General features: G+C 36.3%; 2 protein-coding genes and 1 long non-coding RNA gene across 13 annotated transcripts; 2 read left to right on the top strand and 1 right to left on the bottom strand.

The window, feature by feature from the left end:
* LOC115742623 (MADS-box protein SOC1-like) lies at positions 1-27,016 on the top strand. Of its 10 annotated transcripts, none has more exons than XM_048282561.1 (8): positions 1-90; positions 215-683; positions 2,980-3,061; positions 5,616-5,677; positions 5,781-5,880; positions 8,292-8,333; positions 8,431-8,472; positions 10,285-10,941. In XM_048282561.1, the coding sequence occupies exons 2-8, from the start codon at positions 466-468 to the stop codon at positions 10,426-10,428; spliced, it is 690 nt and encodes a 229-aa protein (XP_048138518.1). In that variant the 5' UTR covers positions 1-90; positions 215-465; the 3' UTR covers positions 10,429-10,941. The 10 variants fall into 10 exon arrangements, with proteins under 10 accessions (XP_048138518.1, XP_048138516.1, XP_048138517.1 ...); XM_048282559.1 differs by having other exon boundaries at positions 210-683; XM_048282560.1 differs by having other exon boundaries at positions 207-683.
* Positions 15,377-15,847, bottom strand: LOC125315954. Its single transcript, XR_007199296.1, has 2 exons — positions 15,697-15,847; positions 15,377-15,609 (listed from the first exon to the last, which is right to left on the bottom strand). It is a non-coding gene; the product is annotated as an uncharacterized LOC125315954 (long non-coding RNA).
* On the top strand, positions 15,724-23,159 carry LOC115742618 (MADS-box protein AGL42-like). Of its 2 annotated transcripts, none has more exons than XM_048282568.1 (3): positions 15,724-15,908; positions 17,976-18,057; positions 22,896-23,159. In XM_048282568.1, the coding sequence occupies exons 1-3, from the start codon at positions 15,724-15,726 to the stop codon at positions 23,142-23,144; spliced, it is 516 nt and encodes a 171-aa protein (XP_048138525.1). In that variant the 3' UTR covers positions 23,145-23,159. The 2 variants fall into 2 exon arrangements, with proteins under 2 accessions (XP_048138525.1, XP_048138526.1); XM_048282569.1 differs by lacking the exon at positions 22,896-23,159 and adding an exon at positions 19,214-19,291.
* Positions 27,017-27,351: the final 335 nt, after the last annotated feature.

The raw sequence follows: 27,351 nt of genomic DNA, 5'->3' as shown, positions 1-27,351 counted from the left end.
AGAAGATCGTTGAATTTGGAATAAAAGGCCGTTTTCGTTTCCTTTTATGTTTGTGGTCGCAAGGTAAAGAGAGAGATCTATCAACTGCCAGTAGATCCTTTGCGTTCATTTTAGGTGTTTTTGGTTTGTTTTTTTTTTTTTTTGGTCTTTGCCCTCTCATCCCTCTCTAGGGTTTCTGAGTTCATGGTCATTTTTGTGGCATGGAGAAGAGAAGCTAAATCTGTGTTGCTCCGACCATTGATTTCGTGCAATCTTTATCCTGTGGTTGTTGCTTGGGTTCGAATGGTTTTGCTTCTGCGGAACTTCATTCTAAAGTTTACAGAATAGGAGGAGGGAACTAAAAGATAGATAGATATTCAGCCGGCTGAAGCTGCACAAAGTGCTTGGTGAGTTATGGTTTTTGATCGTTGAGGTATATTTGTTAAGTTCATCCTCATCCCCGAGTACTTGTCACTCTAGGGTTTGATGATCGTAACGTCTGTAGGGAGAATTTTGACCATGGTGAGAGGCAAAGTTCAGATGAGGCGAATCGAGAACACGGCGAGCCGGCAAGTCACCTTCTCAAAGCGCCGGAGCGGGCTGCTAAAGAAAGCTTACGAGCTCTCAGTCCTCTGCGACGCCGAAGTCGGCGTGATCATCTTTTCGCAGAAAGGAAGGCTCTACCAGTTCTCGAGCAGTTCCGAGTAATGTCCCTCTACCGATTTTTCCATTTCTCGAGTTGATTTTAGATGGGGGGAAACATGATCGAGCCATTATAACATTCTTATTTCCAAAAAATGAGCGCATGTGCACGTATATCTGCTGAGCGTTTGCAATTTATAAGGGACAGCATCGTGGCCTTTTTTTTTTTTTTTCTTTCGCTGTTCTCGTAATCTTTTCTATCATTTCTGCTCTTGGGCAAACGTTTAGTGCTTTTCCCCTTCGATGATGGACTCAACTCACCATGATGACCAATCTAGTTCTCATTTTTGGACAATTTCCGAAGACAATATGACTTTTGTTCAGATATTCCATTCGAAAATAGCTGAGAAGAAGAAGCATAAGTCTATAAAACCTTTTTTTTTTCTTTTGTGTGGATAATCAATGGCTAGATGCGGGGGATCTGATGATCAATGGCATTCGTTATGTACGCTATTAAGTTGGAGTTGGACTCTCTTTCTTAGTGGTTCTTCTAAGGAAACTAATTGTTGGATACCTTGCAAGTACTGATCTCCTCCAGCTACTTCAGATTTTAGGGCAATCATTACTTTGTCTTGGGAAATGAAACATAGTTTGATGTTAGTGAAACTAGGGACTGGCATTGTTTGGTCCTTCTGGTTTCCTACAAGTTATAATGTAGTCTTCACCAAAAATTCCACATTGATATGAAATGAACATGCCGTGCAGTGTTATTCCATCTAGTGATATGCTATCTTGGGATTGATCTCCATTAACTAATGCTTGGGGCATGATGGCAGTAAGCATATTTGCGGTTAGGTATCTTTCTACTAGAAGTAGAATTTTTCCGAAAAAAATTTGACTGGTTGGAAAATTGTTGAAGAAATCCAAACTTGAATTGAAAAGGGTGAAGCCTTCAAAACATCCCTTGTTTGATTCAGTTTGTTCTAGTTACACCACTTAGACATGGATTATGACTATTTTATGGACCCTATCTGACAATGGTTTTCTCACAAATCATAAACATTGGTGAGTCTATGACCATACCACAAATGCAATTCATATGAACACATTATATTAGTCGGGACATCGAATCATGTGTTATCTATCTGCCACCATAAGTATGAAGTATTTCGAATGAAACAAAAAGCATTTGTTGCTTTATCGGCTTAGTCATGGTTCATTGATATCGGAACTTGAAGCATTTGTACTTGTGCGATTAATGTATCTCTTTTTCAAATCAAAGCAAGCCTGCAAAAGTTTTTCAATGGTACTTTAACCCTAAACTAAAGCCTGTAAAACCAGTCCTAGACATCTTCTACTTTATGTACTTTAGGTTATATGGTGCTTTGGGGGGTGAATAAAATTATGGGCTTGACTGCATTTGTGTACTGATGATGTTATGGGATCGAGTGCCTTCTCTTATATAAAAGACTTAAGGCTGATGTGATACAATACACTGATCTCTTGGAGTTCTTATTCATAGGGTATTTATATTAAAAAAATCTAACTGCAATCGTACATGTTGGCCCATTTAGTTGCTCCTCTACTTCATTTACCGGGTAAAATTAAGTACTTAAAGAAGTCACGAGCTAACGAAGGTGCAACAGCTTGCTCTTATAATTTCTCCAAGAAGTACCATGTGGAGTACCAATTCAAACAGCTTTTGGTGGTAAGCGGACATATTACGAAATACCAATTTACACAACTTTTGTACTGCTTCACAATGCAAATGATGATTTTACATGCATCATGTGCTGTTCTTACTTCTTACTGACATGGGGTGGCATGTAGAATTCTGAAGACTTTGGGCTTGGGCAAAATACATTGCATTAGTAACTCTATTTGTAATGCTGGGGGATGCCCATAAGCTGTTGTACTTCATTTGCTCTATAATACTTATATCTTAAAAAAAAAAATACATTGCATGAATTCATTCTATGCTCACATTCAAAGATTCTTTGCCTGCGCACATAATTTACTTTTTCAATGTGAACGTTAGCGTTTTGGCGCTAAAATTTGAAAAAAAATATTCTTGGCGTGATTAATTACAAGTGTAAGCTGGGCATCCAGACTTTTCCAAGTACTTCATATCGTTGCAAATAAGGTGCTTAGAGGCTAAAAGGTTCTTGCAGTGGCTTATGCCTATTGCATATTCTGTTGTTTGGTGAGTAACATACACATCCACTGGAAGTCATGCATGATTCACCCAAATGATCATTGATTTCTTTAATGTTTGCTTACTTTAGTTTTGATGATACCTGATTAATTTGGAGAATGCATTCCCGGTGGCTGAGCATGCTGTCTTTTGCAATTTTTCAGAATCCAAAATACAATTGATCGGTATCATAGATCTTCAAATGATGCGGATACATACAAGGCTAATATGGAACAGTATATTCTGGTCAGTGCTCTAACCTTTCCATGATGCTACATTGGGTGCATTCGTAAGGAGTTCAGAGAGATCCTCAGTTTAAGTAAACAAGTTGCCAAGTTTGTTAGTCACAAGAAGTCAAAAAAATGATGAAACATCATTATTTCAAATATCAACTTAGTAAAATGCCTGTGCCTGCATCAACAGTATATTTTGATGGGAACACTAACATGGAAGGCACATTCATGGGTACATATTTTGGCTAAGTTATAGGAAAACACTTTGCAGTTCGAAAAATGGAACTTTCACAATCTTAATATGCGTATACATGATGCATTTGCTTTGGCACATGAGAGATGCTTCATGGTTCTTCAGCATGAGGAATGCTGGGGATACTTTCTAAACTGGTAAACTAAGTGATCGGGCACTCTATGAGTGTTATTTCATTGCAAGAGATGAAAAGATATGGCCTCAATTCTCAATGTGTTGTTTCAAACTTCTGAATCAATTTGTGCTTGAGTTTGTTGTGATGATTTTTAACAATATCAAACAAGCAGCTTTGATGAGGATGGACGTTATGGGCTTGTGACATCTAGGATTTGGATTTTTCTTTTAATTGAATTTTATGGTAGCCTTCTCAATTAGGATTTGAGTACCGTTGGGACTCGATTAAATTTTCTACTTATGTCGCAAATGGGATATCGAGTTTCTTGTGCAGATGAACTCTATTTCAATTCTATTTCTTGTTTGGAGTCTTCCCATCTCAATTAGGAGTATGATCAATCTTAGAGGGATTTATATAGATGATTGTAACTCTTTCTTGTGTTATGGAATGGTTTTTTGAAGTGGGAAACTTATGAAACCCTAGGTGAGATGCTTAGAAAGTGTATATGTGATGCCAAAAGAAACTTACTCGTTTTGAATGGTTGTTATCTTCAAGTTCTCTTTGGAGATCACTACTCAGGACATATGGTCTCTACCATGTTACCAAATAGATATATAGGATGATTTCTCCCAAATTGGTGAGCTCAACTTAATAAGAATTGACGACAACTTTCAATGAATGACTAATCAAAATGGGTAAAATTTTTTAGGGATCAGACATAAGACTTCCTAAGCATAACAAATAGGGTTTCTTAGGCATCACAGGTGAGAGTATTATCGCATCACGAATTCAAAGCAGAAATTGTTAAAATTTGATTATACTCATCAACTTTATAAGTAGACAGATTCACAACCATATGCAAATTCTAGAAATCCTACTCTTACTTAATATGGGAAACTTCTCAATAAGAAATGTAGTTGTAATTGAAAAAATCTACACAAGAAAAACAATGTCCCATTACTGGAATAATGGATTTAATTAAATCCTAGCAGTACTCAAATCTTAATTGATTAGATTGCTAATTCAACTAGAAGAAGTCCTAATCATTTTCAACTCTAATTTGAGTTGTCGAATTTTATAACATCCATCATGACCGAAGCTTGGTAAAACCATCAATACTTCAAATATCAACTTGGAAAATCTTTATGTCTGCATCAACAGTATATCTCCATTAATGGGGACAGTAACATGGCGGCACATTCATGGATACATCTTTGGCTGAGACATAGCAGTGCATGTTTCACTTTGAGAAATGCTTCCTGGTTCTTAAGCATGAGGAGTACTGGGGATACTTTCTTCATTGGTTTACTAAGCGATGTGGCTTGCATAAGTGTTCATTAAGTTAGTCAAATCATTTAAGTATCTATTAGGTATCTATATCATCACTTGGTAAAATTAATTTAGGAGACAAGTCTTAATATGTCTAGAATCATTCTTTGAGTATGTATATCCCTCATGAACCCAATTGTAGAAAGCTCATCCTACTTTGCTCTTTATAGCAAAAGTCAAGTATCTCATGAAAATGTTAGGAGGGAATAATTTGAGAGAGCCATCAGAGCTGTGGTATCAAAGTGCTGTTATGGTTAGATAAAGGACTTGTAATATAATTGCAAGTTATTCATGTGGTTTGGCAATCACTGGGAAGAAGAGAGGAAAAACTGCTGAAATATGTATAAAATTTGAGAGAGCCATCAAAGCTGTGGTATCAAACTGCTGAGAGAGAGAGAGAGAGAGAGAGAGAATAGGTTTCAAGTTAATTAATCCATAAAAAATGCTATTTTGATCTTTGTACACGTCCTCACGACACTAACAGTTCCTCTAAAATGCTTTCACCTTCTGAATTTCCACTCATCATCCACCATTTGATACCTCATAAACTTGCCCTCCGTGAGCATTTACATCTTATTGTTTTCTTGAAGGAAGTTTTGAAAGTGACTGTTGCTGTGAACTTATAAATATAGCATTGTGTTCTTGATAAGAACCCTATTCTTGATCTCGAGAATTCTGTGGTGGTGGGCCATAGAATCGACTATGCTTTACATTCTCCAGCTACAGATTTTGCAAGAACATTAATCAAAATCCTGTGGTGTCGCAGATTTGTTTACTGTGATTGGTTTTGTGCATTACACGATTTCACATATTTTCAGTTTGTATTGCTCCATTCACTGATTCATAAATATCACAATCTCCATTGTGCAGCATTTGAAGCAAGAAACCACGGATATGGAGAGGAAGATTGAGCTTCTTGAAGTTTCTCTACGGTCCATAAATTTTTGAGACTTCTCTCTTATAAATTGTGGATTGAAATGGGTTCCTGATATCTAATTCAAAAAAGTATGGTACTCATTTTCTTTTTCTCATCAGGAAGCTGTCAGGACAATGTCTTGGATCTTGTTCAACCGACGAAATCCAAATGATAGGGGATCAGCTCGACCTAAGTTTGCGCAGCATTAGGGCAAGAAAGGTACTCGCCTCTTTGGCATATTTGTCCTTTTCTCTGTGCCTAAAGATGTTTTGAGAACTTTTCCTCAAGTAGCAGCTGTGCTTGGAGGCATGGAGATGGTGAGAAGGGAAACAAAACTAAGAGAAGCAATTTTCCACATACGACTAACAGGAATGACCTAATGAATATTCAGGAACCGACACACCAATGTTAATAGACTAAACACGTTAAACTTGGCGTGTGAAAGGAGGCAATCAAATTTTCTTCATTTTTATTGACCTGTCCTCTTCCAATAAACAAGGAAAAGATCATGGTTATTTTTTGTCATTATTTTTCACCTAGTTATTTGGAAGACTCTATTGTTCCTTTTCCAAACAAAAAAAATTGGTTATTTTTTGGGGCCGGGTGAACTTCAAAAAGAGTTGTAAGTGACAAAAAAAAAAAAAAAAACGGTGATAAATTTGTTTTCCCTGTTACTGGATTTCTAAGTAACTTATTGGCAACTTACTAACACTTTTATGAAATCACCGACTCCTTTTGACAATGTGCAAACTATCAATTTTTCTTTTTCTTTTTTTTTATCAAATTTTTCTTTTTCTTTTTTAACCGTTTCTTTAATTTTAATAGCTCTTATATAATTTTGCGGATATTTATTGGAATAGCTTGCCAACTTATTGTTTCAATTACTTGCTCTTTTTGGGTTACCAACTTTCGCGCGACTTGCTTACCAACATTTATTTATTTTTTCTTAATTTATCAAATTTTGTTATCGATTACTAACTTTTTTTTGCCTTTCTTACAAAAGTCTCTAAATCTCTTATATGAATTTACGAACTTTATTTGTGTAGCTTATCAACTTGTCTCTCATTAGGTTTATGATTAGTTTTGATATATCGACATTTATTTGGTTATTTACAATTTATCGTCATTTATTTTTTATTATAAAAAATTATGAAATTTTGTTTTGAGTTACCAACTTTTATTTGCGTTACTTGCAAACCCAACTAGAAGTGACCAATCTTAATCATAGCACTTACCAATTTTTTCCCAATTAAGTTACAAACTATTCTTCGCACCAACCCTTATTTGATTAGTTACCGAGTTTATTTGGTTTCTTTAAATGGATAACTTCTCTTATCTTTGACCCCCACCAACCTCCTCCCCCCCCCCCAAAAAAAAAAAAAATTCTCTTATCTTTCACCAATTTTTTAGTTACTTTTCTTATCAAACATTAAATTTAAAAGTTGAAGCAATGTGATCCTTCTGTTAAATGGATTAACATAAATCGCTGATGTGGCACTTGAGGTAACCAATTGTGTCAAAGTTGGCATTTGACTTGTCAATCGGTCGGTCCAGAAAAGTAAATAATCACTTATATTAAAGTTAGTGATTTCATATTAGAGTTTGGTAAGAAATGACTCAATTGAACTGATAGTAGCAAGTTTTATGATTTAAATGCATGAAATGAAAGCCTTATGACTTAAATACACAACATTGACAAATTTTAGGACTTGCCCTATCATTATTCCAAGAAAAAGACATTTGCTAAATATAGTAATCCAAAACAAGTTGGTAACCTCATTGGAGAAAAGTCCGTAAGTCATTTTAATTAAGGGTAGTAATTTTCAAAAAGGAGTAGGTAAATTCAAGGCATTGCTAAGAAATTGAACTAAGTGGCAAATTAAAAAATAAAAATATATATTGTCGATATAACTTAAATAAGAGTCGGTAGCTCCACAGTATGAGGTAAAAATTGTAATCCCGCTAATTTAGGTAAGTAATCTCTTATAAGAGTTAACAAATGAAAGAGGTTGCTAACCAAGGTAGTTGGTAAATCAATATAAAAAGTTGGTAAAACTAAAAATTGTTAAACCCTGGTAAGTAAGTCAAATAAAATTTGATAATCCAAAACTAGTTGGTGATTTAAACTGACAAGAATTAATAAGTCGCTATAATTTAGATTGGTAATTTCAGATAATCTCAACATGTCAACAAGTTATGAAAATAAAAGTTGATAAATTAGTACAAAATTTGGTAGTTCGTAACCCATGAAAAAACGTGTAAGTTACAAAAGTGTTGGTGATTTACCAGTACTTTGCATGGAAAAAAAAAGTCATCGCTTGTTTTTTACCAATAGCATCTTGACACTTATTAACACTAATTGAAACTTACAGACACGATAAAAAATAGTTCGTATTATTTCGCATGGAACAAAAGAATTCTGCGAGTTATTTAGTTTATTAACCTGGCCGATTTCTGTCTACTACTTCTCCATTTAACTGTATTTTCTGGAAAAGTTGCAAAGCATTGTCCTTCTAGCTTTCATCATCTCAACTTATGTTCTCATTTTTTTTTTTAACTTTTACTAAGAAAGGTACGTGGACAACATGACACACACGAAAGTTAAAATGTTTGTATGGGTCTCTTTACAGGCTCAATTATTCAACGATAAGATACAGCAGTTACAAGAAAAGGTAAGTAGAGGAATTCGAAGAATGCATGTCAGATCTCGTCAGACATTGTTATATTTCTGGTTATATAAATCTAGCAACTTTGTTTGGTGTAATTCAGGAGAGGTCTCTGAAAGAAGAGAATGCAAAGCTTCTTGCAAAGGTGAACCGTCTTTCTTATCTATGCTTTAATTGCCTTCCTATTACTTGCCGTGCTTCGCCACTCTTCTATGCATAAATTAACCATTTCCCTTAACCTTACCTACAGTAGAATCTCTCAATGAATCTCATGTATCATCCAGCATTGCAGTTTTATGATCTGCTAAGACCAGAGAGAGGTCTTCAATGATTAAGAATGTTCATTGCCCTAATGCCGTAATAGGCTCGTGTAGGGCAGAACTTGTTGCTTTATCCATCAAACCAATATTAGTATTTATTATGAGCTGCACAGTTTAATGTACTGGTTAAATGCGCTGGTCGTCATTTTGTCTTGCTCTCTATTAGTCTTGGTGTTGAATCCTTAAAGGGTTGTAAGATCTGTTTTTATGAAAAGGACGATGCACAATAAGAGATGCTTAATTTCAGGGTCCTGTACCAGAATTTGAACCTTTCTTTAACTGTGAGAGGTTTTGGTAAGCGAGCAGATACGTTGAACATCACAGAAGAATCCTATGATCTTGAGACAGAATGATCTGCTTGATAAAATTAGTAAATTACGACCACATTGAGAAATTTACCGTCACGAGATACAATTCTACTGTTCTTTTTTTACATATTACTGTAGACAAAATCAATTCTGTGTTTTCTATGGTGCCGCACCTGATCTGTCAAGGAAGGGATTGATCCATAATAGAAGTTACTAATACAGAGTTACTAACATGCTGGGAAAACAAATACTAGGGCAATTGCGATCATTTGATATAATTATGTGTATGGAACCGTAGGACTGTAGACGGACCCAAATCTGTGTCTTTCTGAGATCCTGTAACCATTACTTGATGTGCTTGGAAAGTTACTGACTCGGAAAAAAAAGTTACTTGCACTAAGTTACCAGCCTGCGTTGTGTAGTACCACCGTTGGTGAGAATATTGTTTTCCAGGAAGAATATGTTGTGTTTTCCAACTGGGGACTATTACATCCAAAGTTCATAGTGGTCACATTTGGCGTGCCTAATCACTTTTCGAGCTTTTTTTTTTTTTTTTATTTTGTCTTTTTATGAGAACAGAAGAGAGAACCACTTTTGGAGCTAGCTGTTGGGACATATTGAAATTTTCTAACAAAAATATCGGAAAGTTAGTAATTGCCAATATAGGTAATAAGGATTAGTAGCACAATGTTTCTAAGTAATTAAAGTTGGGAAAAGCTACTACCCCGACTTTCTATCATCGCACATTTCTATGCTTCTAACATGGGATCGTAGAAGGACTGAAAGCTCCTTGTGTCTATAATTTTGTCTCCATTAGTGATCTGTTTAGAAATTACTAACTTGACGACAGAAACTAATAGCCTTCAAATAGCAACCCCTGTTACAAAAATTAGAACAACATAGATGATATCACTATCATGAGATACTAGTCTGTACTTAAACATGACTATAGGTGGAACCAAGTTTTGTAGTCATGTCTGGTGTAGCTAGCCACTTTTAGATTATTTTTTCTTCCGGCAATGGAGGAGAGAAACTCTTCTAGAGTCAGATGTTGGGAAAAATTGAAATTTCCCGGTGACTATTGGTAGATCTGGCCGCATAGGTGGATGCTTCATCACCTATTTTTTATCTAGTGAAAGGCTTGTTCAATGCCTGTAAATCTCTTTTTTTTTTTTTTAATTTTTAAATCTCTAATCGAGCTTCAGCTTTTTCCCATTTTAATTAACTGAAGGTTTCTAGGTCCCCCATCATCATTCAACTGCATTTGTTATTTTCATTTAATTGACAAAGCGTTTTCCGTCCTTTGTTTTTTTCTTTCTTCCAATTCAGTGCTATGCAAATCCTTGGCAGTCAACAGCTTACCCGAGAGTAGCAGCAATAGATAGCCAGAGCAGCCGGAGTGAAGATGTTGAGACAGGGTTGTCCATTGGACTGCCGGAAAGTCTGACTCGCCATCACCCGGCACAAGTCTAGTAATACCTGTTCAATAGTGTATAGTAAGAATTACTGCAATATCACTGAGTTGTATCTTTAGTGAGCTGGATTCTCCTTAGCACCATCACAACAACATATACACGGGATTCGGGGCAGTCATTTCGAAAAAATCTGAGTAAGAATAGCGAAGGCAAAGAAAGATGGGATCAGAAATGAGCAATGACAAGGACACATACTCAAGGAAGAATCAGCGGAGCGAAGGAAATAACTTGCCCTCGCCTTGGGCTTCACATTTGAATCACACGACAGCTGATTCCAAGAAAGATACATATATGTTGAGCATATTTGCGAACAACTTGCGTGCATTTCAACATCAGTGGACCCCTCTTTAAGGTTGGCTAAGCCAAAAGATGTCAATCCATCACCCCTCTATGATTTTCTTCAACGTAGGTACATGCAGACAAATGGGTCAGGGCATCTGAACCATTCTGGATTCAAAATTTGTCATTTTGCAGAATGACGCTATCTAGTAGGCTTGTATTCCATCCCAAACAACGAGGTCCAACTTTTTTCACCCTGACAGAAGTTAAGCTTACACGTGAATTCGCGAGTGATGACATATTTCCTAGGCGATGCCTTAATTGGAAGGGATTGGAGGGACAAGACAATCTGGGATGCCAAGTAACACGAGATGACCAAGATGTACAGTGCATACTGCCTGGCAATAAATAAGAATATGGACAAGCTTAGACAAGAAAGACAACAGGCCCCTCTCCCTCGTCACGGGTCAGAAGTGAGTGAATGTGGGTGGGTCCTCTCCTCATCAAAATCCCTGCCCAGCTTGTCTGCTAACATGGCATAACCGACGCTAAAGTAAATAATTTTTAATAATATTATAATATTTTTTGAAATTTTATTTATTTATATTTATTTTTTCATTTATTTTTTCTTTTCTTTCTCTTTCTCTTTTTTTTTTCTTCCTCTGACCGGCCGCGCGACATTAGTGATTTCCAATTAAAATTAGCCGGATGAAATGAATTGTCACAAATGCAAAAAGTTTAAAACTTAATTGACAAAATAAAAAAGGTTTAGAATTGAATTTTGAATGATTAATTCAGTATGAGAATATACTCTCTAGTGGAACAAAAGCTGTGTAATGGGGTTTGTCATTTATTGACGGGCCTTTGGAGTTGGGGTTCCAAATCTTTTCAATTTGACCAATTGATTCATTGTTGCAATGAGGTTTGGGCTAGTGATCGAAATGCATTCTAGGGAGGTGCTTGACAAAAGCTTCTCCAACTATAAATGCCTTGGGCTCTCACAATACACCAGACTTTATTGTTATTTTGAATTTTATTTTCTTTTATTCAAAGTAGCGCGTCAGGCTACAATTGGACAATTCCATCATAGAGCCAAAATTGTACGTGGACACTTCTGAGCCAGAGAATTCTAGTCTTGCTTTAAATGCTGGGCTATTCATTGAAATTTCGAGGGGATTGATGACCCCTCCAGATGGCGTCTTGCACATGTAAAGTTTCAGCCGCATCCCTATAGCCATTGAAATAATCAAATTCATGGGCAAAGGGAGGGGGGGGGGTGTATGGACCAAATCATGTTACAACTTCTGTACTAATTCGATCGATCCGAGGCGGCTCCATAGCATGATAATTCAGCTGTGAATGACTGTAATCGAAATGACTTTCTTAGAAAGATTGCATAACGCTAGATCTCTTCTCGGGGCCTAAGATCGGGCCGAAAGGCATTGTCCATGGATATTTGTACCCTGTCGAGGTAAGGAACTATGGCGAGGATAGGAATGTTACTTATAAGACTAGATCGGGTAGCGCCTATTTGAGAGTCGAGATGACGTGACATACATGCCAAGGTGTCCCCTTGCCTTGCGAGGCCGCCTCGCAAGTGTTAGGATCCGCGATTGATGCAATACTCTATTCTATTACACGAATCAGGGGTAGCTATATTTGCCTTAAATGCATAAACCAAGAAAGCAAGACGTTGATAAGATTCTTCCATTTAGCAGCACCTTATGTCCTTTAGTTGAAGTTGAGGAGTTTTTAAATGTCATAAGGGCTTGGCTTCGTATGAATGGAATGGCATAGGAAAGCACTCCTGTCATGGCATGGAAATAGTAAATGCTGTAGATCTTACTTAAAAAACGATGCCTCCTTGGCCGTGCACGCCATCATTACGACAGGTGTCAAGTGGAAGTGCAATGATCCCAACAGCTTCTCAAGTAGGGGACTTGTCGAAAGTTTCAAAATCTCATTCCGCACACTGGAACCGGGGCCTTTAATCATATTATATAATAAGAGTTGGCCCACCTTTCTCAAAGTAAAGAAAGAGAAAAGAGCCTATTCGTTCACGGGAGATAGCTATCGTGGTAATACAGAGGATGCAAGCATTATCCGGAATGATTAGGCGTAGACGCTTTGGTTAGGCTCGATTAACAAATGCAACAACACAAGCAAGGAGTTTCATAGCTCGATGTGAAGCTTCAAGGAATTAGTCAAATGGAATCGGAGACAATGTGGAAAAGAAGTCTAATGGTTATCCCCAAGGTTCAATGAATCAATGAAGCTACGGACGTCAATATGGGACACATGCGGATAGCCGTCCCGCGTGACTTAAAAAAAGAAAAGAAATAAATAAAAAAAAGAGAGAGAAGGAAAAATCCATTTTCTTATAGAGCTCGCTGATCGGTGAGTAGTGGTCAAAGAAAGTGCGGAGTGGGCAACGTCAACTGTTCTTCGACCTCGAATCGTTGGTGAGGAACATTATGAAATTGTGCAGGCAAAAATGAATATTAGATAATTTGTGTTGCTCCACGAGTAATTACGATCATCACTTTCCTTAAGGGCGTTGAATAATTTAAGATTAGAGAGGAAGAGAAACAAACAAGTGAATTCGTGCTAAATTATCTGTCAACCTTTTATATTGAGTGGTGGAACAACCTAATAGATTTCTTTTTATGGAATTAAACTATCCATAAACAAAAAATAACTATTTCTCCAATATAAAGAAAAGATAGGTTGATACTCCTTGATGAGCTTGCTAGTCGAGGTAGGTTAAAGTAACACATAACCGATTTTAGGGTTCTGCAGTCTTTTTTTCTGAAAAAAAAAATGTATTTTTCACTACTTATGATTGTGAAAAAAGAAGAAGTGGTTGGCCTAAAGAAAACTAGACAATTAGTGCAAGGGAAAATGGCAAATAAAAGAGGGCCAAGTGTTTTGTTAGGCTTCGAAAATGACTTTGAATCTTTAAAGGTCATTGGGCAAGTTTGACAACCTTTTTGGGAGATGCATTAAATGTCCAAAATTCTCCAAAAGCCCTTAGCTCAACGCAAGGTCTACTAGATTTGGGTTTAAAGCTTTCTCGAAATGATAATGAATTTTTTCTCCTTCCGACTTCCCACTCGCTAAACTTCCGAAAATTTTAGTTTTACCATTACCACTTTTCACTATGTTGCCTTTTACGACATTGCCGACGAGCCTTGCCTGAGGATGCTTGCTCACTTGGGGTCACTTGAACTCGGGCAACCCTCGCTTAAGGTAGCATCACCTCAAGCAACAGCCGACCATGCTAGATGTAGCTCATCGACGTTTGGCGTGCGCTAGTATACTTTTCTTTGTTTTTAATTATTTATATAAAAATATATACATAAAGTCCTTTACAAGTTTTTTTTTTCAGACAACATTTAAATCAAAGTTGATTTCTAAGATACTCTTTCAATTACGCTTTAAAAAATCCATTTGACCTTAAAATTTTGCATTTCTTCAAAAAATTTCCGGAATACCAAGTCAAACTCAAGAGGGCTCAAATTATTGTCCCAAATTAAAAATGGTTAGTACCACGAAAAACTCCAAATTAGTATATCCGTGACAAATTTACCAAAAATTATTTTTTTTACCACAAAAAACTTCAAATTGGTACACTTGTGACAAATTTATCGTTAAGCGATACATCCGTGATAAATTTACCATTCGTTAATTTTCGTTAAATCTAACCGTTAAAGTGTTAAATTATATGACACGTGACAATTAAAAGGGTGTATCATTTTGGGGGGTTTTTACCCTCTATCTGTCATAGGGGTATTAGTTTGAAAATTTTCATAGTATTAACTCAGTTTAACGGAAGGTAATTTTGTCACAAATATATCAATTTGAGATTTTTCGTGGTCAAAAAAATTAATTTATAATAAATTTGTGTGCACCAATTTAGGATTTTTGATAATTAAAAAAATAATTTGGGGAAAATTTATTACAACTATACAAATTTGGGATTTTTCATGATAAAAAAATAATTTAAAATAAATTTATCACAAATATATTAATTTGAAAATTTTCGTGATATTAATTTAATTAAAAAAAAGATCTCTCTCGATTGATCGAGAGGAGGGCCACTGACCTTAAATGAGAGATAATGTCTTCCCTGTTGTCAAACTCCCATTGGTCAACTGTCACGTCGTGGTACGATGATGTCGACAATTCGCATATTTATCGTGCGGCCTTTTACTCTTGTTTTTATTTTATTTTCACCGTTTCTTTTCTTGGTGCTCTCTCTTTGGCATGTCCCACAGGCCAGTCTCTCCTTCCGTCTCTACCTCTCTGTATTTCTATCTTCACTCTCTTTTTTCTTAATTTTCCCAAAACAAGAAAAAACCCATCTGCGTCTTTGAATCTTCTTTTACCAAATTAACCATTGCCGTTTCGGTCGAACTTGAATGCTTCGCTTTCCTCCTTATTTCGTTCCCACTTTGTTTGTATTCTCCTTTTCATGGGTACATCACACCATTTTCGCCCCGAGTAGACGATCGTTGAATTTGGAATAATGGGTCTTTTTCTTTTTCCTTCTATGTTTGTGGCCACAAAATAAAGGGAGAGATCCTTCGCGTTCATTCTTGCCTTTTAGTTTTTTGTCTTTGCCCTCTCATCCCTCTCTAGGGTTTCTGATTTCGTGACCTAGAGAAGAGAACACCCTGGGCAAATCTATATTTCTCCGACCATTTTCGTTCTGTGGTTTTTGACTTGTGTTCGAATGATGATATAGTCCATGTCTGTTTGAAGGAAAAAGAAAAAAAAAAGTGTGTGATTAGTCTTGCAGTGTTTTTAGCCCTCTCAAGTACTTCAGTCCGAAGTCTAGACAGTAGGAGGAAGGATAGGAAGATTGAAGGCTTCAGCTGGTTGAAGCTGCACAAGGTCCCTGGTGAGTTGTGGTTTTTGATCGTTGCGGTATATTCTGTTAAGTTCATCGCTGTGTATGAGTACTTGTCATTCTAGGGTTGATGACCATCATTTGTGTAGGGAGGATTTTATCATGGCGAGAGGCAAAGTTCAGCTGAGGCGAATCGAGAACGCGACAAGCCGGCAAGTCACCTTCTCGAAGCGCCGGACCGGGCTGCTGAAGAAAGCTTACGAGCTCTCAGTCCTCTGCGATGCCGAAGTCGCCGTGATCGTCTTCTCGCAGAAAGGAAGGCTTTACAACTTCTCCAGCAATTCCGAGTATGTTCGCATACTGACTTTTTAATTTCTCGAGTTGATTTTTGATGGGGAACATGATTGAGCCATGTTAACGTTCTTATATCCAAAATGAGGGCATATGCACATATATATGCTGTGTGTTTGTAAAGTGTAAGTGAGGGACAGCATCATGGCATGTGGGTTTTATCTTTTTCTCCTTTTCTATCATTTTTGGTATTTGGTCAAACCGTTAGTACTTCTCACCTTCGATCATGGACTGAACCCATGATGATGACCTATCTAGTTCTCATTTTCAGACAATTTTAATAGCAATATGACTTCTGTTCAGACCGAAAGTAGCTGAGACAAAATCCATGGTCTCGCTTTTTCCTTTTTTTGGCTAATCAATGTGTTGAGGGGTACCTAATCAAATGGCTAGATGCGGGGGATTTGATGATCAAAGGCATTCACTGTGTGCGCTGTTGCATTGGAGTTGGACTCCATCTTTCTTAATGGTCCTCCTGAGAAAACTAATTGATGAATATCTTGCAAGTACTGATCTCCTCCAGCTACTTCACATGTTAGGAGTACTTTGTCTTGGGGAATGAGACGTTATTTGATGTTAGTGCAACTAGGGGCTGATATTATTTGGTCCTTCTGGTTTTGACAAGTTACAATTCAGCCTTCGTCCCCAGTCCACATTGATATGAAATGAACATGCCGTTTGGTGTTAATTTTTGAAGTGTTATAGGTTTGAGGCTGCTCCTAGGGATTGGTCTCCTTGACGATAGTTAGCGTACTCGTGGTTAGGTATTAATCTGTTCGAAGCAGATCCTTTCCAAACAAATTTGATCGCTTGGAAAGATGTTGAAGAAGACCAAACTTAAAATTGAAAGGGGTGAAGCCTTCAAACCATACATTGTTTGATTCATTTTGTTGTTCTTGCACCACTCAGACATGAATTAAGACTATTTTATGTACCCTATCTGTGTCATCTTACAAATCATACAAATCCATGTTTCAAGATTATGACCATACCACAAGGCAAAAACTAACAATTTCATGTAATACATATTACATTAGTCAGACAAGTGAATAATGTGTTATCTATTGACCACAATAATCAAGAAGCATGTCAAATCATGGTTCATTGAAATCGAAACTCCACGCATAAGTAATGTAATCTCTTTTCCGAATCAAACAAAACCGGCAAAAGATTTTCAAGTCGACTTTTCAATGGTACTTTAACCCTAAACAATAGCCTGTGAAACCAGTCCTAGACCTCTTGAACTTCACATATTTTTGGTTATATGGTCCTTTGAAAGGTGAATAAGAGTATGGGCTTAACTAGAATTGTGTAGTGGTGATTTTATGGGATCGAGTGCATTCGCTAGTACAACAGACTAAGGCTAACATTACACAACACCCTGATCTCTTGGATTTCTTATTCATAAGAGTGTTTATGTCAAACAGTGACCGTCATCGTACATGTTTGCCATTTTAGTTGCTCCACCATGTAAGAACTCAGTGTTCTTCATTTACCGGCACAAAAAAAACTTGAAGTGACAAGTTAAGTGTAGGTTCAACTGCTTGCTCTTATAATTTCTCCGAGAAGTCCTAAGTCCTCGTACTGCTTCACAATGCAACTGATGATTTTACACGCATCATGTGCTGTTCTTACTTCTTACCGACATGGGTTGGCATGTGGAATTCTTAAGACTTTTCACTCACGTTCAAATATATTTCACCAGCACACATTGTACACTTTCCTAGCGTGAGCATGGACGTTACACGGTAAAATTTGAAGACAAATATTGCTGGCATGATTATCTACATAGTATAAGGTGGCAGCCAAGACTCCTCCAAGTTCTTTATTTCATTGCAAGTAAGTTACGTAGAGGCTAATAACTGCTTGAGGAGGCTTATGCCTCTTGCAGATTCTATTTGCAGGTGACGAGGATACATATTCACGGGAAGTCATGCATGACTCACAAAAATTGATCATTAATTTGTTTGATGTTCACTTACTTTAGTTTTGATGATACCTGATTAATTTGGAGAATGCATTCCCGGTGGCTGAGCTTATGTGCTGTCTTTACAATTTTTCAGAATACAAATGACAATTGATCGATACCGTAGATCAGCAAATGATGCAGATAAGTACCGGGCTGACATGGAACAACATATTCTGGTCAGTGCTCTAACCTTTCCATGATGCTACATCAGGTGCCTTCATAAGGAGTTCAGTGAGATTCTCAGTTTAATTAAACATGTTTCCGGAATTGTTATGCACGAGATGTCAATAATGTTGGCCTAGTACTATTCCAAGCATTTATGCACAATTTGTAGAAGTTAAGCAAGTTGAACACTTCGATTTTTCTTTATTTTTGCTCCATAAAAGAAAGCAACTTCCCACAATTTTTGTGTGGATTAACATACAACATCACAGTACACAATTTATTTCCAAAGGACCTACGAAAAAGTAGACTTATCTAACACACAAACACGGATGGCGGAAAATCTTATTTTCCCCAGTAATCTTAACACATAGACCCGCCCGTACGCCTCGTATGCGAAAAAAAGCACATGCATCTACATGTGTGCACGATTTAAATGGATCACTGGAACCACAAAGTAGGGATCATACCGATGATGATGATATAATTGAAAAAAGATGGATAAAGTCAAGTGACATTCGATTTCCGAATAAATCTTTAAGAAAGTTCTCTCTCAATGAGAACGTGTGTGTGTGTGTGTGTGTGTGTGTGTGTGTGTGTGTGTGTGTGTGTGTGTGTGTGTTAAGGTAAGTTGCAGATGAACTTATTTTGTCCCAAGTCAATTATCTCATTTCCTTTTGATCAATTCAAGTGAAACCAATTGTCTTCACGGACTGAATTACCCGTCAAATGCTATACCAGGCTCGGTAGAACTAAGTTGATGAAAGGTTTTGCATCATTCTTTCTCATTCTTAATGCCTTAAAAAGTAATTTCTCGTTAATTTATAATATAACTAATTCACAATTGCCATCTTGCAATGGACTAGTTTACAACGTTTATTCTACTAGTCATCTAAATAGATACAGAAAATTTTGGATCATGTACCTTCCTATTTCCTGCAGATCAAAGAGTTTTTCTCTTTGAATCTCTTCAAAACTTCACTTCCATAATTCTCTTGTTTGATGAAGATGCTTCTTTGTTAGGTTTTATTTGCATTGCAAGAGATGAAAAGATATGATCTCAATTCCCAATGTGGTATTTCAAACTTTAAAATCAATCCCTCTTTGAGTTTGTTGTAATGATACTTACTATATTCGTGATGAATCATCAATTTATAGCCACTAATGCAGGCAATGAGATCAAACAAGTCGATATTTATTCAAGTATTGATGTTTTTACAAAGCTTCGAATGAGGATGGACATTGCCGGCCGCCGACAACTAGGATTTGGATTCTTCTTTTAGTTCAAATAGGATTTGAGTAACTGTGGATTTTGTCGGATATTTCTACTTATGTCATAAATGTGACAGATGAATCCTATTTCAATTCTAATTCTCATTTCGAGTCTTCCTATCTAAAGGTATGATTGTTTCTAGAAAAGCTTTATATGGATCATTGTAACTCTTTCTAGTGGCTTAAGTATAGGACAAGTGTCAAAACTTATGTATAGCGCTCATTTTAGTGCTAAAACATTCAAAACGATCACCTAAGTGCCAATTTTTTTAAAAAATGATCACTTGATTGCCAAAACTTTCAAAATGATCACTAAGTGCTCAATTTTTTGAGAAACGCTCACTTCAGTGCCAACTCCCGCGAGTCACATCTGCTCAAATATTAATAAAAAATTGGAGTTGGCATTGAAGTGAGTGTTTTTCCAAAAAATTGATATTTAAGTGATCATTTTAAAAGTTTTGGTACTAAAGTGAGCACCGTACACAAGTTTTGGCACTTGCAGTGTACTTTAGCCCTTTCTAGTTGATTGGATTGATGAATGCTATTGAATTTTAACGATTAATGCTATGAAATGTGTGATGGAAATGTTCTCTTAAGTATGAAACTTATGAAACCCTATGTGAAGCTTAGACCTCACAAATAGAGTTTCTTAAGCATCACACGCAAGAGAAATATCTCATCATGAATTTAAGCAATAATTGCTAAAATTTAGAAATATCCGTCAACTTGATGGATAGAAAGAATTACAGTCATATATGTAAACTATTCTAGAAAGCCTACCGACTTAAGATGGGAAGCGTCTCAACAAGAAAGATGATTGAAATAGGAAACATCTACACAAGAAACACAATGTCCAACCCCTGGAATAAGAAACTTATTGAAATCCTAATAGTACTCAGTTCTTAATTGATAAGATAGCTGATTCAACTAGAAGAATAAGCCTAATCTTTTTAGACTCTTATGTGAGTTGTGGATTTTCACAACATCCATCTTCACTGAAGCTTGTTAAAAACATCAATATTTCGAATATTAACTTCTTAAATCTCTTTGTCTGCATCAACAGTGTATCTCCATTGATGGGAACAATCACGGATACATCCTTTGGCTAAGTTATAACGTTGGACTTTGAAAGATATAATACATATACATATATAGACACACACGATACATGTGCTTTGGCACATGAGAGATGTTTCATTATTTTTAAGCAGGAGTAATGTTAGAGATACTTTCTAAATTGGTTTACTAAGCGATGTGAAATTATCACTTAACTCTTTTGAATTTATGAATTTTTCGAGTTTTTTGTAATGATATTGAGGAAAGAAAGTTCATGGATAGCCACTAATGCAGACAACAAGATCCGATGTGTTCAAGTATTAATGTTTTTACAAAGCTTCGATGAAAATGGATGTTGCCAGCTCGCGACAACTAGGATTTGGATTGAATTTATTAAGAATTTTATGGTAAGCTTATCAATTAGGATTTGAGTACCGTTGGAATCTTTTTTTTTTCCTACTTGTCATAAATGGAACATTAAGTTTCTTGTGTACATGAATTCTACTATATTTCTTGTTTAGAGTCTTCCTATTTCAATTAGGAGTATGATTAATTCTAGAAGAGCTTATATGAATGATTGTAAGTTGTTCTATTTGATTGAATTGATAAAAGTCATTGATATTTCACTATTTTTCCTATGAAATGCGTGTGATGGGAATGCACTCTTAAGTGTGCAACTTATGAAACCCTAGGTGAGATGCTTAGGAAGTTTAGATGTGATGCCTAAAGAAAGTTACTCGAATTTAGTTGTCATTCGTTGGAAATTCTCATCAAGATCTCTATTAAGTTGACGCTCGCTACTCAAGACTTGTCCTTCTATTGTGATATTGTTATATAGGATGATATGTCTTAAAGCAGTGAGCTCAACCTAATAGAGAACTTAAAGAGAATTTTCAATGAACGACAACTAAAAATGGATAAATTTCTTCAGGCATCACAGGGAAAACTTCCTAAACATCAGAAATAGAGCTTCTTAAGCATCACTTGAGTCTCTATCCAAAAAAAAAAAAGGCATCACTCGAGTCACGAATTTAAAGTGAAAATTACTTAAAATTTGATAATATTCATCAACTCTATGGATAGGAAGAATTACGATATAGTATATAAACTATTCTGAAAATCCTACTCTTACTTAAGATGGGAAGCCTCTCAACAAGAACATGATTGGAATAGGAAACGTCTCTGCAAGAACAAGAATTTCCAACTATTGGAAACTTAATTAAATCCTAATAGTGCTCAAATCTTGATTGATAAGATCGCTAAATCAACTGCAAGAAGAGTCCTAATCATCTTAAGACTCTTATTTGGGTTGTGGATTTTCACCACATCCATCTACACTGAGGCTTGATAAAACATCAATATTTCAAATATCAACTTAGTAAATCTTTTTCCCAGCATCAATCAACAGTGTATGTTTCCATTGATGGGACACTAACATAAGAAGGGACGTTCAGGGATACATCTTTTGACTAAGTAATAGCAGTACACGTTGCACTTTGAAAAACTGAACTTTCAGAATGTTATGAATACACATGATCCATGTGCTTTGGCACATGAGAGATGCTTCATGGTTTTTAAGTATAAGCAATGCTGGGGATACTTTCTAATTTGGTTAACTAAGCAATGTGGAATTCCATAAGTGTTGTTTGAGTCAGTAGACTCATTTGTGTACTTATTAGGAACTACGTAATCACTTGGTAAACAATTCTAGGAGAGAAGTCCTAGTATGTCTAAAATTATTCTTCAGTATTCATCTCCTCTTATGAGCTCAATTCTAGAAACCTCATGCACGTTTCGCTCTTTACCGGAAAAGTCAAGAATCTAATTAAAAATGTTAGTATAGTAAAGGAGGGAACAATTTGAGAGAGACATCCAAGCTGTGCTATCAAAGTGCTCTTATGGTTAGATAAAGGGCATGAAACACAATTGTAAGCCACACTACTCTTATTTCTGTGGTTTGGCCACAGAACTGGCAAGAAGAGGGGAGAATAACTGCTGATATAAATAGCGAGGGAAATAAGTTTTAAGTTAATTAAAACATTTAAATATGCTACTTTGAGCGCTATATGTCCAACCGGACATTTGACTGGTCTTCTAAAATGCTGTCAGCTTCTGAAATCCCACTCATCATCCACCACTTGATACCTCGAAAACATACCCTCCAAGGGCATCTACATCGTATGGTTTTCTTGAAGGAAGTTTGGAAAGTGATTGTCGGCGTGAACCTATCTATATGTATTTGTAGATTGTAGTAGTATAGCACCGTGTTCTTGATAATAACCCTATTCTTGATCTCAAGAGGTGGAGGGCCCTAGAATCAACTATGGTTTAGATTGTGCAGCTACAAATTCTGCAAGAAAATTAGGGTCCTTGTAATAGCAATCTTAGTTTGGCGGGATCCTGCGGTGTTACCTGATTTGTCACTATGATTAGATTTAACCACTAAATGATTTTACATATGTTCAGTTTAATATTGCTTGGTTCACTGGATACATAATTATCACAATTTTCCATATATGCACAGCGTTTGAAGCAAGAAACCGCGGATATGGAGAGGAAGATTGAGCTTCTTGAAGCTTCTCTACGGTCCGCGAATTTTGAGATTTCTCTGTTATTAATTGTGGATTCAAATTGGTTCCTGATATCTAGTTCCTTTAACTATGGCATTCCTCTACCCTTTTTTTCCATCTCAGGAAACTATCAGGGCAATGTCTCGGATCAGATTCGATCGACGAAATCCAAGAGATTGGGGATCAGCTCGAGCGAAGTTTGAGCAGCATTAGGGCAAGAAAGGTACATGCCTCTTTGGCATATTTTTCCTTTTTCATTGTGCCTAGATGTGCTTGAAAACTTTTCATCAAGTGGCTGCTGTGTTTGGAGGCATGGAGATGGTGAGAAGGGAAAGAAAACAAAGAGAGAACAATTTCCCGCAAACCACTAACATGACTGACCTAATTAATATTAGGAACCCAAAAACCAAATTCAATAGAGACTGCAATTGCATTGCATGACCTAAACTGTATGAACTAGACACTTTCTTAGATCACCCTTTACATTCATTGTTATTAACCTGTTCTCCTTTTCCCAGTAAACAAAGATCATGGTTATTTTGTTATCATTATTTTTTCCCAGAGTTGTTTGGACGACTGTATGTTCCTTTTCTTGAAAATTTTATCAACTTTTTTATCCATCTTACTTCTTTTTTATCCACTTTTATTTGATTTTTGTCAACCCTTAGAATACATTAACTTTTATGTGAATTCACCAACATTATCTAAATAATCCACTGGCTTTTGTTCAATTAAATTGTTAATTCTTTTTTTAAACCTTTATTTTGTTTTTGTTAGTTTCATCAACTTGGTTGTCATTTATTAACTTTTGTTTTTCTTTCTTACGAAACTCCTTTAAATCTATGGAACTTTCATATGAATTATCAATCTTTATTTTCCTAATGTACCAGATTTTCTCTCATTGGGTTCGATCGATTTTGATTTTCTGACTTACCGACGTTTATTTTGATTTTTGAAAAAGTTACAAATTTTTCTGTTGACTTACCAACTTTAATTTACCTTACTTACAGACCCACTACCAATCCTGATTGTTGCGATTACTAATTTTTCTCTTATTAAGTTAAAAACTAAGTATGCGTAACCAGATTATTTGGTTTTGTTAAATGACTAACTTCTTTTATCTCTACAAAAAAAAAAAAAAAAAACTTCTCTAATCTCTCACCAACTTTTTATATATTTTTTCTACCAACACCTTCAATTTACCAACTGTTATATGAAAGAGGTAATGACACCACCGATCCTTGAACTTTTATTTTTAATGTCATCCTTTTAAAGATGGTGCGATGCAATCGTTTCATCAAACGGATTGACAGAAATTGCTGATGTGGAACTTGAGGCAACTAACCGTTAAGTATCCAAGTTGGAATCCAACTTGTCAATTGAATGGTCCGGAAAAAAAATTGATAAATCCCTTAAATTAATGATTTTAATTTCATATTAGAATTGGTAAAAAAAAGGACTTAGTTGGACGAAATGTATCAAGTTTTACAACTTAAATGCACAAATGAAAATTTTAAAACGTATGTGCATGACATTGACAAGTTTTAGGACTTGCCCTATTATTTTACCTGGAAAAGTAAACATGGTAAGTAATCCAAAACTAATTGGCAACTTAATTGAAGAAAGGTTGGTCAGTCATTTTAAGCAAGACTAGTAATTTCTAAAAAAGTTGGTACTTACAAGGCGTAGCTAAAAATTGCAACTAAACTTTTGTAAAAGATAAGAAAGTTGGCAAATCGTTCAAGGAATTGGGGGGTGGGGACGTTAGTATGATAAGTGCGGGGTTTAACTCCCATTCTTTGCAAAGAGGCAGAGTAAAAGTCAAAGAGAAGAGAGTTAGAGATAGGACAGACCAAAAAAAAAGAATAAGTATCATTAAATAATTCAAATAAGAGTTGGTTACTCAGTAGTATGAGGCAATTTAATGGTAAAAAATTGGTAAATCACGCTACTTTATGTTAAAAATCTCTAAAAAAAACTAGGTTAGCAATGCAAGGGGTAAATAAAAAAAAAGTTAAGACGTTGGTAAATAAGTCAAATGTAAGTTGATAATCCAAAACTAGTTAGTAATTTAATTTGACAAAAGTTTGTAAGTCACTCTAGTTTAAGTTGGTAATTTTAGATAAACTCAAAGTGTCAAAGAGCTATGAAAATAAATGTTGGTAAATTAATCTTAACTGTGATAGCTTCTTTTTTTGTTTTTTTTCGCCTGTGATAGCTTGTAACCTATGAAAAAGGGTAATTCTATAGAAGCGTGTCACCAATCATTTATTTTTTATTAATTCCTTGACACTTATCAACACTTTCTGAAAATTATCAGCATGGCACGGAACAATAGAATTCAGTGAGTTATTTTTAGTTTATTAACCTCGCCGATTTCGCACTACAAATTCATCTCTTAAATTGTGTTTCTGAACATATTGCAACACGTTGCGCTTTCCATTTAATCGTTCATCATACAGATTTTCTCATTTTTCAATAAGTAAGATATGTGGACGACATCCACACACACATGGAAGTTACAATGTTGGAATGGATCTGATTTACAGGTGCAGTTATTCAATGATAAGGTACAGCAGTTACAAGCAAAGGTAAGTGGAGGAATCTGATGAATGCATGTCCGATCTCATCCGCCATTGTTAAATTCCCGGTTATATAAATCTTAGCAACTTTTGCTTGGTGTGCTTCAGGAAAGGTCTCTGAAAGAAGAGAATGCAAAGCTTCTTGCAATGGTGAACCCTCTTTCTCATCAATGCTTTTATTGCCAAACCTAATACTTGCCATGCAGCATCACTCTTCTGCGCATAAATTAACCACTTTGCACAGAACTGTGAAACCGACAATAGAATCTCTCGATGAGTTTCATGTATGATCAAGCAGTGTGGTTTTATGATCTGCTAAGACCAGAGAGAGTTCTTCGATGATTAAGAATGTCTCTTGCCCTAATGTACTAATAGGCTTGTTTAGCGAATAGGCTTGTTGCTTTTGCCCATCAAACCAACAGTAGTAGATTATGTGCTGCACAATTTGATGTACCAGTTAAATATGCTGGTCATCAGTTTGTCTTGCTCTCTATTAGTCCTAACATGATCAGTTTTCATGAAAAGGAAGATACATAATGAGAGATGCCTAATTTCAGGGTTCTGTACTGGTATTTGTATTGAACCTTTCTTTATTTGTGAGAAGTTTTCTTTTTTGATAGCATGAGTTAGAATGAGCAGATACATTGAGCATCGCGAAAGAATTCTATGATCTTGAGACCGTTTGATCTGCTTAAAAAGTAATTACAAGCACTAAGCTACTAATCCATCTAGAGAAAATTGCCACCACATTGAGAAATTTGCTGTCGCGAGATACAATTCTGCTTTTCCTTTTTACATGGAACTATAGACAAACTCAAATATCCATGTGTTCTTCTACGGTCCCGTACTTGATCTGTTAAGAAAGTGATTGACTCCATAATAGAAGTTACTCATGCAAAGTTGCTAACTCATGTTGAGAAAATTGCTGGGGAGGAAATTACGATCATGAGATACTATTATGCATATGGGAATGTAGACGGACCCAAATTTCTGTGTTTCTGTGATCCGATGAGCATTACTGGATCTGCTTGGAAAGTAACTGAATCGATAAGAAAAATTACTAGCACTAAGTTACTGACCCCATTGTGAAATACCGCTTTGTTGTGGATATTATTTTCACTGAAGAATATGTTGTGTTCTCCAACCGGGGACTATAGACAGATCCAAAGTTCACAGCATTCGCATTTGGTGTGCCTAATCATCATTTGATTGATTTTTGGTATTTCGTTAATCTAACGGAGCGTTCCTTGTTTTCGCTTCCAATTTCAGTGCCATGCATATTATTGGCAGTCATCAGCTCATCCGGGAGCAGCAGCAATACATAGCAGCAGCAGCAGGAGCACCGATGTCGAGACCGAGTTGCTCATTGGATTGCCCGAGTTAAACTGATTCGGCCATGACCCGACACCGGGCTTATAGTCCCCGCTCGATGGGTGTAATAAGAATCACAGCAATATCACTCAAGTGATATCTTTACTCAGCTGGATTCACCTCATAGTAAACATTAGGAAGCAAAATGAAACGACTCGGTTGTCTTTACTATGGGACCCAAGCGCATGGTAGATATGTTTCTCCAGTTATTCTCCACCAAATCGTCTACTTTGTCCAGGCTTATAAATGCGGACTTCAGCTCTGGAACACTGGTGAATTGGATAGCCCTGGAAGAAGCATGATCATAAGCCAGAATCAGTTACTGTTTCCTGTGTATAGTCGAAAATTTCTAGTAGACATTGTCCGGGCGTGAAAGATCTGACAAATGTTTCCGCAGGCCCAAAACGGTATGCAGCCCAATGCGGGTGGCTCGAACGAAGCTAGTCGATTAACATCA

This window comes from Rhodamnia argentea, chromosome 7 (assembly GCF_020921035.1).
Source record: "Rhodamnia argentea isolate NSW1041297 chromosome 7, ASM2092103v1, whole genome shotgun sequence".
Taxonomy (NCBI): Eukaryota; Viridiplantae; Streptophyta; class Magnoliopsida; order Myrtales; family Myrtaceae; genus Rhodamnia; species Rhodamnia argentea.
Note: the sequence above shows the minus strand (reverse complement) of the source record. Positions and strands in the feature narration are given on the sequence as shown.

Excerpts from the sequence above, each read along its gene's own strand:
- LOC115742623 (XM_048282561.1), top strand. The coding sequence starts at position 466 with ATGATCGTAACGTCTGTAGGGAGAATTTTGACCATGGTGAGAGGCAAA. Across the intron at positions 684-2,979 it reads CAGTTCTCGAGCAGTTCCGA|AATCCAAAATACAATTGATC; the intron begins GTAATGTCCCTC and ends GCAATTTTTCAG. Across the intron at positions 8,473-10,284 it reads ATGCAAAGCTTCTTGCAAAG|TGCTATGCAAATCCTTGGCA; the intron begins GTGAACCGTCTT and ends CTTCCAATTCAG.
- LOC115742618 (XM_048282568.1), top strand. The coding sequence starts at position 15,724 with ATGGCGAGAGGCAAAGTTCAGCTGAGGCGAATCGAGAACGCGACAAGC. Across the intron at positions 15,909-17,975 it reads AACTTCTCCAGCAATTCCGA|AATACAAATGACAATTGATC; the intron begins GTATGTTCGCAT and ends ACAATTTTTCAG. Across the intron at positions 18,058-22,895 it reads ACATGGAACAACATATTCTG|CGTTTGAAGCAAGAAACCGC; the intron begins GTCAGTGCTCTA and ends ATATATGCACAG.